Source organism: Coenobita brevimanus, chromosome 42 (genome assembly GCF_032717465.1).
Source record: "Coenobita brevimanus isolate Jiangsu-jjx chromosome 42, ASM3271746v2, whole genome shotgun sequence".
In the NCBI taxonomy this organism is placed as follows: Eukaryota; Metazoa; Arthropoda; class Malacostraca; order Decapoda; family Coenobitidae; genus Coenobita; species Coenobita brevimanus.
This window is the reverse complement of record NC_136995.1, coordinates 1,895,001-1,908,558: the sequence shown is the minus strand read 5'-3', so window position 1 is coordinate 1,908,558 and position 13,558 is coordinate 1,895,001. Positions and strand designations below refer to the sequence as shown.

At 40.9% G+C, this 13,558-nt stretch overlaps 2 protein-coding genes across 3 annotated transcripts in view; one reads left to right on the top strand and one right to left on the bottom strand.

The window, feature by feature from the left end:
• Positions 1-13,558, bottom strand: part of LOC145397627 (TOM1-like protein 2) — a 62,997-nt gene that overhangs the window by 30,012 nt on the left and 19,427 nt on the right. For both annotated transcript variants that reach the window (XM_080270667.1, XM_080270668.1), the window contains exon 2: positions 8,515-8,600. In XM_080270667.1, the coding sequence (XP_080126793.1) occupies positions 8,515-8,584 (70 nt within the window). In that variant the 5' untranslated portion in view covers positions 8,585-8,600. The remainder of the gene's footprint in view (positions 1-8,514; positions 8,601-13,558) is intronic.
• Positions 9,268-13,558, top strand: part of LOC145397665 (dynein regulatory complex subunit 3-like) — a 35,776-nt gene continuing 31,485 nt past the window's right edge. The window contains exon 1 of the mRNA XM_080270705.1: positions 9,268-9,459. Within this exon, the coding sequence (XP_080126831.1) occupies positions 9,268-9,459 (192 nt within the window). The remainder of the gene's footprint in view (positions 9,460-13,558) is intronic.

Sequence of the window (13,558 nt, the reverse complement as noted above, 5' to 3'; positions counted from 1 at the left end):
TCACGTGACAGAAGAAGCGTTTTTAATTGGGCAGCTTCACGATCACCTCACGATAGTGGGCAGGGGAGGCTACCGGGTACTTGATCGGAAGTTTTTATTGGCTGTCAGCATCACGGGAACGTCCAGTATGACCGTGTTGGACCAGGGATGATCGTGCTAGAGGCGAACTCTGCGGATTTCGCCCACTTCTGAGCTCCGTCCATGTTATGCTAATGCACCCGTGTTACAGTAATTAAATCGAATTAAATCTTACTAATTATTGCTCTCTGTGCTGGACAAACGCGTGTTGGACGCGAAGGTACTGTATATGGACAAGGTTACAAAATCTCCAAATCCTCCTAGAAGATAATCTATACAGTAAAATACTGTGGAGTCACATGGAGAGACAGGCTGATGAATGAGGATATAAAGGAGCGTTGTGGTGTGGATGTGGATGTGATAGGAAGCGTTATGAGGAACACACTGAGGTAGTTTGGCCATGTGGAGAGGATGGAGGGTGAAAGACTGACGAGGAGAGTGTATGTGAGTGAGATGGAGGGGGGAAGAGGGAGGGGGAGGCCGAGGATGAGATGGAGGGATGGGGTGGAGAGGTATATGAGAGAGGGGGGTGTGAGTTGGAAGCAGGGGAGTGAAATGGCGGGGGACAGGGCGACTTGGAGGTGATTTGTTTGTGGCCACCCCAAATGGGATTGAGGCATCTGGCAATAGATAGATAGATAGAAAATACTTTAAAATGGCATCAAATACCCCTGCAGCTGTCAAAGATGGGATCATGGTCACTGACTCTCTCTCTATACACGACCTCTGCTCTTTTGTACTCACGACCTCTATTGTACTATATATAAATAACATAAGTGGCTTAACCTGAGTGAGTAAACAGTACTGTATGACACACTTATGTATTTCCTTCATGTCTCTATCCATCTAGCTATTTATCTACTTATCTAGTCATATGTACTGTTCCCATACCTATCTACCTATGCCCAGATACCATAATCTCAAGAGGGTATTGCCATGAACACACTGCCTCCCTGTCAATCTGTTCTCCACCATCAAGCTGCCATCCCTCCAACTCACACCATCCCCATCCATACAACTCTTCACCCCATCCCCTCTGCCTCATCCTCGACCTCCCCCTCCTTTTCCCCCCTTCCACACTTTCCTGGTCAATCTCTCCGGTGATGCATTTCAACACTTTATTTTTGCTACTCTCACGTGATTTTATTCCACTCAAAATATGCCTGTCTTACTGCAGGGGTTAATGAAGGCTATATCTAACCCCTCTGCTTCAATGCCTCTTTCCAAAGCCGAGTAAAACTGTCTGGTGGTAGAAAGAATAAAGTAAAAGAGTCAATGAATTCTAGGGGTTTATTTATCACTGAAAATACTATTCCATAAATACTGCTATCTCTCTCTCTCTCTCTCCTTCCACCACCTGCTATTCTCTACCCCTACACCTTCCTTCCTTCCACCACTGTCTCTGCCCCCACCTCTTTAACACACCCCATCTCACACACACACACACACACACACACACACACACACACACAGTCCCTTGTACCATCTTCCCTCACACACCAACACAGGTCGGAGTATCCAAATTTAACCATCGATGTTAGTAAATGACAATTACTAAGTCCTTTACAGATATTTTAGGTGATGTTCTTTTAGTTTGTCCTTGCTGCTATCAGAAAATATTATTAAGTTTTGGCAAGACCTGTTACACTGGAGGGATTAGACTTAGCATTAATAAACCCTGTCAATATAAAAGACTTTTCTTGAGACTAGTAAAATGGTCAAGTTGCATCAAGAATACTCTAACAATGGTGCCACCTGGATTTAAGAGGCAAACCTCCTTAATGTGCGGGCTTTCCCACTACAATTAATACTGTAAAGGTAACAGGTGGTAGCATGAATAGGAGAAGAGGAAATGAGGTCACTTTACATCATCAACGTTAAGGTGTTAAACTATATATGGACATTGTTTCTAACCCTTTCTTTAATGAACTCACATCCAGGTCAGCTTGGGAGGACAAACAATATGCAGGGTGGTCCATGATGTAGCACTCTATGAGAAACTTGCATCAAGGTATCTCATGTGTTGGGGGGACAGCTCAGTTTCCAGGTGTGGGTGTGGGTATTACAGTGGGAGTAGGAAATGTATATGATGCATGGCAAATATTGATAACACTGACTCAGCCACCCCCAAAACACACAAGAACTTGCCCAGCTGAGTGGAAGAGGAGCATTATGTATGGACCACTCTGAATACAAAAACTTCCAGGCATAACTAGAACTATTTCACTGCTATTACTACATCTGGATATCTGACTCAGGGTTACTATATGATTTTATTATGTCAAAAGGAAATAAGAATTGTCTATCTATCTATCTATTGCCAGAAGCCTCAATCCCGTTCGGGACCCCTAACATGTGGTGATGCCTTATGTATTTTATTGTTACTACCTCTATAAAACTTAACTAAGCTCTGGAGAGACTTTTCAAACTTAAGGGCTGAGATATACAAAGATGTTATCCTTCATTCATATATTCAAAACATGAGGCCTTTTAAAAGTTCAAACAAATCATCTGTAAGTTGCAAAAATGAAACAAATATGGTGTCTATGAAATGAAGGGCTGGCGATAGATATGAACTATGATGGCTTCTCCAGTGGTTTTATGGTGATTAAGGAAAAAATAATAACAGCCAATTCTAATAACAGCCATCTGAGGTGCAGGGACCTCAGACTGGGCTACCCTTGTTCAGTACATGTGAGGGTAGATGACCAGCATACTTCCCTTGGTGGCATTACATGACTGAAAAGCCTCCACTCACCTCCTGGAGTTTAGACCTACGGATGGCTGTCACAACAACTGGGTATTTTAATCACTCACTACAAGGCACCTAGAGTTCTTTCACTCTGACTTGGACATTATTGTTTTACAGCTTCTTTCACATAGTTCAGTGACACAAAAATACAATGCTATGAATCTCTATCCTTTCCAAAATGTTTCTTTACACATGTCATCATATTCTAGTGTTAATTTATTGTTACAACTCTGCATTAAAGAGAAATGGCAATTATAGGACATAGTAAAGTGAAAAAAGTATAGCATGTACAGCAGAATTATCACTATACACTCCACGGGCCCTAGTGTGTCATGTCACGCCTCCCTGACCTCCACCAGCCACACCCACCCTCTGCTTTCACCACTCCCTGCCTGCCAAGGTAACAAATACATACTGTGTGCTTGGGTTCATCAAATCTAAGTCCTAATTAACCCCCTGAATACAATTTATATACTGATGATTATAAGGTGTCATGACATCTCCTATACTAGCAAGAATATCACTAAGAATGGATGTGCTTCATAATTAATGTCAGTCAATATGTGTCCAACTTGAATGTAGGTACCAAATCGTGGCTGCAAGATATTCAGTGACTTAGTTATGAGGAATGAACGATTCTCTTTGATTAAAATGGTACTGATCTTCCAGTCTGACTGCACCGGTTTTCACCTGGTGTTACAAATGTCGTTCATCCACCTATGATGCCCCAAGTAGTGGATGGTGGACTGCAGGAAGGAGGCAACTTCAGCCAGCAGTCCACTGGGTTCACATTTCAGATGAACATGAGCTACTACTACTACTACTACTACTACTATCGAACTACATGGGAAAAGTTGTAATATTTTAGATTAAACGTGACTTAAAATCAAGGATGACTGTATGGAAAATCAGAAACTATTACAACCAGTAGCCTGCATAAACTGATACTGAGGATATACAGTTATAATAGTAATAAACGGCAACTGTCAATCCCATATTACACTCTTCACGGTGTTTGGGCCCCGCGGCTAAGCTACCATAGTCCAGTATGAGGTAGATTACGAGCCTATTTCCCCCGGTACCATTAAAAAAATAAATAAATTAAAAATTAAAAAATAAATAAATAAAAAAGTCACCTCTTGGGGATCAAAACTCTGGAAGACCGTCACTTCAACTGTGATGTTCCAACCATTAAGCCTACAGGTGCCTTGACAATCATAATGACAAATCAGAAAAAAAAAAATGTAGTATATAAAAATAAATAAAAAAATATATAATCTATCTATCTATCTATCTATCTATCTATTGCCAGAAGCCATAATCCTGCAAGGGGTGGCCATTTGACTATGAGTTGTTTGTTTTACGGGGAGGGGCACTAACCCTCCACCAACCCACTTGTTGACACATAGGGAGCACGTATGGTTTGGTTATATGGTTACCACCCAGCATTGTAAATGGTTTCTTAGCTTACAGGAAACCATTTGGCTTGTCACTCAATGTAAAGCCACCTGTAAAGGATAGAAAAGCAATAAGAAGTGACAGGAAAGATGGGAGAAATAGGAAGAGAGGAGGGCTGGCACAGAAAAAGAATGATAAAGGATAAGGAAGAAGTAGGAAGCACCACATCAAGTGAGTGGATGCTGGTTGCCACCACCTACCACTAAAATACTGTAAATAATAATCATAATAATAACAGATAATACTGTAATCATAACAAGGGTAATGCATAAGAGGTAATAAACAGTGAAAGAAACCCCAGCAATAATAAAAGAGAGATGTGAAAGAGTGTGTGGCCAATTTCACTGGCCATGCTAAGGATGTAAAGAACTAACACTTCTATAATTTTCATTCTCTTCTTGCTTAATACTACTTCAAGCCACTCTCAACTGGGAAAAGAAGTTAGGATAATAATTATGACAATAATGATACTTTATGAGTGAAAAAAAATATATATATAAAAAAATAATAATAATAATGAAAACAAAAACAATGTACAACACCAACAAAAGCAACAAGTGTGAAGGGTAATGCTTGGCTGGTGTCCTCTAGAAGCTGACTGACTCACAGACAATGTGACAAGGAAATCCAGATTCAAGATCAGTTTCTGAAGAACATCATACAAGAGAGAGCATGCATGACTATGTGCTTGTATATGTACTGTATATATTATCATATAAGAGAGGGCAAGCATGCTTATGTACTGTATTCATACCCTGCATCTGTAAAATATCAGAGACACCAAGCATCACGTGTGATATACAATGTACTTGTACCGTCATATATTGCACCAAATATACAGATATAACACCCAAATTACAAAATACAGTATACAAGCATATCAACCCTCAGGAAACATAATGACAATAGGTGACATCATTACCTCAATGATGTACTGATTCTTCCATTCAGAAAGATTCATGAACTTTGAAGAAACTTCCTGAATGGAGTGAGACTAAATTAAGCTTTCAATGACCCCCTCACTACAAGATAACTACTAAAACTTAATACAGTAAATCATCCGGTAACAGCAAAAAATAAACTGAAAATTACAAACTCAGGATAAAGAAGTTAATACAACTGAGCTTGCTGGTACACAAGGGAAAGGAATGAGGCATACAGGCATAGATTAATGGCTGAAATCTAGGGGTGTGAAAAAGCCAAAAATTGGGAGGGCACCAGGTGTTGATAGGGCACGTGGAAAAGTGATAAGATGTAGTGGGGAGAATACACTGACCTGTTAATGGAAAATATACCAGAGAGCCTGGATATGTACCAGCGTGACTGCAAAATGGTTCACTGTTTTCTTATGCTGTACAAAAGTAATACCACAGTGACTGAAGTGAGAGAAAACAAAGAATATCTGTTGAATACTGTAGGCAGGGTGCTGAAGAGGGACATAATAACAAGGTAGTGACAACAGTTCCGGGTGGTTGGGCATGTCCTGTTATACCAGTAGTGTATAAATGTCCCTCAACAGTCTTCATATCCCTCAAGGAGTACAATGCATGAGAAGAGCAACTTTAGCCTGATGTCCACCAGGTTCATGTCTAGGATGGGCCTGGGTCCACAACAAAACGTCACCAACAATAAATACAAATGCATAAGACACGAGAGTAAGAGACCGTGATGTATGGCGAGCGATAACAAAATGTTTCCAAAGTGGTACAGGATGTGCAGCATAAGTGTCTGCAGTAAGGGAAATAGTGGACGAAGCATGTGAAGGACTATAAGATATTTTGTTACTTATGAATCGGCAAAAAACATGACAAAAAGACAAAACACACACACACATACAATGAATATCCTACAAAATGCAAAGTGAAACCCTGCAGACCCAACAGACATGCCCAATATGTTTTTTTTTCTACCCATTTTAAATACAGTACTATACCACATTACATTTTCTCTGCCTGTGTATTAATGTTTGTGGTAATCTTCTCATACAACACTCCTGAGTCGTGGACGGGCATAAAGCACGTGGCTGAAACACCGAATGCTAAAGTTTCAGCAGGCTTTTCTACCATGCAAAATGCTATGGCACCAACAGACTAAGATGATCTAACCTTACAATGCTCTTGGGAATGGCAGCCTAACCCCAGGTCCCAAATCTATGAAGAGGACATTGTGGGACTGGCAGCTATCCCTTACTGAAACACTGCCATACATTATGAACTTAACACCTTCATTATAGCATCTTTCTTAAGAGTTTATGCTTGCTGTTACATCATTCTATTCAGCCAGAGTGCCTCCTGGTGGTAATGGGCAGCAGCTAGCTATCCCCTATGGCCAAAAGGTCTAACCTAAGCTGAAAAAAAAAAACTGTCACAAGATAGTGAGTATAAAATACTGCAGGAGCGGGCTCTTTCGACACATTCAGACAGGCCCACTGTCAAGTTATACAAACGTCCTTCAATTCCCTCCCTATACCTGGCCCACAAAGAGGATGGTGGACTGCAGGAGAAGGGCAACTTCAACTTGCAGTCCACCATGTTCACAGTTCAAATGAGTCCATGACTGCATGACAAATAATAATGACACCCTCATGGTTAAGGAGTTAGCAATGTTCTGAAATATATTACACATCAAGCTGCCTCACTTGTGACTAAGACCACAGCATGACTAAGTCATCATACCATAGCTCATGATGTCATCTGACTTCCTTCTCTGTGTCAAACACATACTATAACACATGATGTCATCAGACTTCCTTCTCTGATATCAAATACAAATATTTACATCTAATCCATTTCATAATGACTCCATATAAAGGGCATGAAGTTGTAAGAAAACTTTTTGAATCTGAAATACGAATGTTGGAATGAAATCCAAAATTTAGCAATTGCCTTACCATGTCTTTGATAGGTGAAGTTTACTTTTGAAAATGGGTAACTATACATTACACAGACATACTCAGCTGAGATGATTAATCAACTATTAACCTAAAAAAAAAAAAAAAAAAAAAAAAAAAAAAAAAGCGAAGATCATCCTGTACTTCATTTTTAGTAAAGTAATATGCTATTCTGGTGTTTTCCATTGCTACTCACTCAATTTTCATCTTTAATATAAACTCCCCACTGACACTTACCAAAGCTAACCTAACCAAACCAACCATGGCCCAGGTACTCTGACCAAACATGACAAACCAAGCACAATCCTCCACACTCTCTCCCACACATCCTGTTCCACCAGTTCCTGGGTAGTATTTCAGCATGAATTTCATAACTGTTGGTGGTCACCTGAAGGTAAGTTTCATACAGGATAACAGTCTGCACACTGTACGATATACTGTCTGGCAAACAGAAATGTCAAGATTCCATGGTTATACAGATGCACAAAATTCAAGTGTGTCAAGGGATTAACTCAGGTGACACGTCTTACTTGGCAAGGTAACCACAGGCAAGACTTGACAGACAAGAACAACTTTGCCATATGACTACTATGACAGCCATTGCATTTTCTTGACATATACTCGAGTTCACATACTACACATACAAGCTACCAAACTCATCAGTTATACAACCTATTGGATTATTTCATAAGAACAGTGGAATTATTACCATCCACAGCTACGGAGCTACTTCTACGAACAAAAAAAATCTTATGGAAATACGATATGCAAACCAGAAATCTTATCAACTCACATTCCCGTTTACTACTAACAACAGTTCTAAAATACGCTACACACGCCACACCCTCCATTCACAAGCTAATGTCAACTGTCAGTCATGGCTAAAATAGGCAGCAGTAATAAGGTCAGGGTTTTTGAGCTGCATTTGGGATCTGACAACCCATATCTCCATATTTACAAACCTTCCTTGAGATGAAGTTGTGTAAAATTAATACTGTATGTTATTGTACTCACTCATTTACCACATACTTCATGAGCAAACTACAGCATATATATCAAATATACACAAACACGAGACACTCCGCCATTTCCTCTTGTAGTAAATGGCTCAGGAGGAAATGTTTATATCACACCTGCTTGAGAATATTAATACATACACCCCCTGGAGCAGACGACATCAGCTGACTCACATGATAACCTCGCTGTAAACAACGCCATTTCTCCCTCCTCTCTCAATTCACGTTATTATTTCACATCACAAATCACTCCCGGGGTATTCATAGCTTACTAGGGTCGCGTTGAAGGTGGAATGCGAGTTAGAAATATGGTTACTTACCGATTTTCTGCCCGATAGGCGTAGCGAGCGGGTTTCCACCGAAGAACGACATTTTGCTCCGTGACGTCATGCCTCCGCCACTTTCCCTGTAAGGTACAAAAATTACGCACCTGTGGCTGTGTTGTCTTATAAATACAGTACAAAGCCATTCATAAACTTACGTGTTGTTGGGAGCATAATTCCATTTACAGGCATAGGTTATTCCATCATGTAGATCTATATGAATGAGATGACATTTAAATCTCAAGACATTTAACTGCAGTTGCCAGCTTATTCAGTATTTAAATGAAAACTCATTCATGTCGTGTAATATTCACATGAAAATGCAACCTTATGTACATTTTGGTAAGAAGATAAACTATTCTTGCGTAAGAAAAAATAATTACCGGTACGAAAGTAGCCTACTCTCAGAAAAGTATTTTAAGTATTTATGAACAAACTCTAACTTGGAATTCTCCCTATACAAAATATTCATTTATAATATCAATGTTTACTTTATGCATATTTTATTTAATTATTTATGTGCATACATTAAGATTGCAGTACTTTATACACACCCTATTTAAGAACCAAACAAGTGACGCGGTAACCATGGCAACGACGACGCCAAAACCTGGGAGATAAGCACCTCGCACCCTTAAACGCTAAATCCACAAAAAAAGAACCTCGCACATTTACATGCTGATTCCACGATAAAGAACCTCGCACGCTTACATGCTGATCCCACAATACATCGTGTAAAAAGGTGTTAAAATGAGCTTCAGCTGGACGTCACCGCTTAAAAGAGAAGCAAGCCGTAGTCCTGGAAGTGAAGAAGGTGTTTCGAACGGCATTTTAGACGAGCAAGGGGAGGAAGAACGGGAAGGCAAGCGGTTAAACAACGCCATGAAGCTTTGTACGGAATCCAGCGGCCTGATGGCAACGGTCTCCACTCTGCGGTCAACGGTAAGCAAGGGGAGAGAGAAGGGGGGAGGGGGATGAAGTCGAGATGTTGAACCGAATTCAGAAATGTTGCTAAACTTGTCAAAAACAGCATATATATTGCTAAATATTATAAAACAAACGCTATGAAAGCATTTCATAGCTCCTAAAATCTTTATGATACAGCAAACACTTCTATACAAATCTACAGAATACATTTTTTTAAATAACAAAACAGAGGAAGGAAAAACAAATGAATAAAAAAAATAATCCATACACCAGATTACTGGTGTCCTCTGTTCATAAAATATCTATAACAGTTAGACTTGAACAGCTGCAGGTTGAAGTTTGGAGGGAAACAACTCTGGGGAAGCGAGTTCCAGAGAGATGCAGTACGGGGAATGAAAGAATTCTGATAGGCAGAAGTTTTGCAGTATGGTTGAGTGACATTCCAGTCACGAGCGCTACCAGATGCCCGTGTAACACGAGGGAAGGCATGGAGAGGTGGCACCATGGACGCAACTTCCTCTGAGTATGTGCCATAAAAATATCTGTAAAATAATGCAAGGGAGGCAACATTTCTTCTTACTTGTAGGGGAGGTAGTTTATTTGTAATGGCAGGGTTGTTAATAATTCTAACAGCCTTGTTCTGAATTTTGTCTAATTGTTTTAATGCAACCTCTCCACATCCATTGCATGGGGGTAAACAATATTCAAGCTGAGAGCGCACATGACTCTTATAAATCACTGCTAACTGCTCGTCAGTGAAGAAGTTACGGACTCTGTACGGTAGTCCAAGTTTCTTTGAGGCGGTTTTAGCAAGTGATCTAACATGAGAGGTCAAGCTGAGGGCACTGTTAAGTGAGACGCCGAGAATTTCAATACTTTTGGAGATGGGAATATTAGTTGTACTAAAGGTTATATACGAATCTGGCAATATCTGTCTATTAGTAAATTGTATATATTTAGTTTTACTAGCATTAAATGAGACAAAGTTGTTTTGTCCCCATTCACTGATCGTAGATAGGTCTTGATTGATGGAGATGGCTGTACTGAGTTAAGAGGTAGAGATATTAAACTTTGTAAACGGGTGTCTGAGTGTGAATGAACTATGTAATGTCGAGTCATCTGTATATGAGTGGGTGGGATTGTGGGTGACAGATAAGAGATCATTAATATGAACCAGGAACAGGGTTGGCGCCCGAAACGTTAAAATAGTAACTAAATGGAAGTGAATAACTTACCTAGCAGAAAAACGCTAACCTGACAACGCTGGAAGACAGGGGTGGGGGCACAAGTGTTTTGAATGATTACTCACACCTGCTTGAATGCTGAGCCAGAGGTTATGAAGCCCACTGCTTTTCTTATATTTATTTTCTCCCATAACTAGGATGGTCTTTCGCTGAATCCAATGACAAAATATGAAAATTACGTGAAGGGGTTATATATGCCTTCTCGTCTTCAGCATACATATCATTACAATCTGCGATGCCGATACTGATATAGATAATGATGCACAGCTACGCACTATGTCTGAAGAACTATTATTCATCTCCTACTGCCAAAATCATCTGTTTCACTGTCCAAGGTTTCTAGCTTTCCTACCCTCCTCCTAACCCACATCACACCACGGTCTACCACCATTATATTCTCTTTCATTACAATCTGCGATGCCGATACTGATATAGATAATGATGCACAGCTACGCACTATGTCTGAAGAACTATTATTCATCTCCTACTGCCAAAATCATCTGTTTCACTGTCCAAGGTTTCTAGCTTTCCTACCCTCCTCCTAACCCACATCACACCACGGTCTACCACCATTATATTCTCTTTCACCATCCGTGTTTTATGTCTGTCCAACCAACACATACACCACACCATCGCCTACTACTTCAATTTTCCGTTTCACTGTCTATGCTGTATTCCCCCCTACCCTCCTCCTTGCCTACACAGTATCACTGATTATTACCTTCTGTTGTTTCATCGTCTGTGTCTTGTATCTGTCCTATCACAAACACCACGCCACAGTCTACTACCACTGGTTTGTATCCCTCCTACCAAAACCTACAATACCATCATCAACAATCACTGTCTTCTGTTTCAGGGTCTGTGCCATGTATCTGTCCTACACTCCTACCTATAACACTACGGTTCACTACCACCACCTACTGTTTCCCCGTGTGTATTCGTCTCTGTCTCCTCCTAATCTACGCTATAACACTGTCTTCTAACACTATCTTCGGCTTCATGGTCTGCCTTGTACCGGTATATATCCTATCAAAACCATCACCATATTCCGTCTACTATAGCACCGCCTCCTGTATCATCATCCACGCTTCACTACTTCTTATTACTGCTGGAAAAGGGACACTGGTGCTATCACGCAATGCTCCTCACTTCCACGCTTACATTACTATCTACAGCCAGTCCCCTTAACACTCCTGCCACTTCCCTTCCCTGTTACTCCCGTTCCTTCACTCTATCCGTCATACAGTAGTCGATGTCTTCACCTGACGGAACTGGGTCACTCCCACAATTTGAATACTAAGTCGTGGTTGCATTAACTTCGATGAGCCATACTTGTGTGGGAAGAGTCTCCTTGGTTACTATACACTGTTCACTTTAACTTGGCCTAAAATTGCCATCCCTCCATCTTGAATGCTGAGATGTAACAAGATATAAACACTAGAATATCACGCTAGTCACGAAGAAGTTCCATGGAAAGGATGAAGGGCCGTAGTACTGTTATTTTTTGCCACTGAGCTACGTGACATAAGCTGCAAAAAGGACGAGAATTTAGGCCAAGTTAAAGTGAATGGACTGTAGTGATACCAAGCCTCCAATCTGACTACACTTGACCCTCATGTGAGCTGAAAGGGGTCATGGATCTCTATCAGGTTAAAATTAACTGGCAATTTTTGTTCACAACACTTCCTAGATACTTGAACTCCCCCACACTGTGTATCTCTGTACCATTCTTCCATGTAATCTATAATTCCTTCAAACACCAGCAGCTTACCCCTCCACACATCCTCTTTTAACCCTCTCATGGTCCAAACGACCTTACTATTACCCCTACGGAAGCCTTGAAGTGTTAATTAAATAAGGTCTCTCTCTCTCTCTCTCACACACACACACACACACACACACACACACACACACACACACACACACACACACACACACACACACACACACACACACACAGACTGCAGCATATTGGTTCAAACCTGACAATGATCCCTAATCCCATTCAACTCTGGTGATGGGCAAGTGTAGTCAAGTTGTAAGGCTGATCTGACTAGTAACCAAGGAGACTCATCACTAAGGCTTATCGTATTTCAGGCACCCACGATTCAATGTGTGTGGCCCAGATAAAACCACAGACAACACTGGAAAAAGACACAATAAAGAAATCAAACGCCTTCCTGTGTCTCTCCCCCATTCAACATTTCCATTTGTACTGGATCATCTACACTATCTCTCTATCTATCTATTGCCAGACGCCATAATCCCGTAAGGGGTGGCCGTTTGACTATGAGTTACTTGTTTTACAGGGAGGGGCACTAACCCTCCACCAACCCACTTGTTGACACGTAGGGAGCACGTTTGGTTTGGTTATGTGGTTACCACCCAGCGTTGTAAATGGTTTCTTGGCTTACAGGAAACCATCTGGCTTGTCACTCAATGTAAAGCCACCTGTAAAGGAAAGAAAGGCAATAAGAAGTGACAGGAAAGATGGGAGAAACGGGAAGAGAGGAGGGCAGGCACAGAAAAACTACACACTACACTACATTTATCTGCCAAACACTGCAACATTCAATATTCAGAGTGGCCTAGTCGTGTCAGGTGAAAGCCCAGACTATACTAAGTATCAACTCTGGCCGACTTAGTAACCTTCACTTCACATGCGCCATCATCAGCGCATCACCTGCATACACAAGTGCAACCACTGCCCACTCATTGCCACTCTTCAGCACCACTCACCTACCAACCGACCTCCCTTTCATCTCTTATATAGTTGATTCTAAGGGGCCCTTGTATGCAACATGTGTTTGATGTGTAATGATGTACGGTAGTGAGACTTGGGCAGTAAAGGAGGAGGATATTCGTAGTCT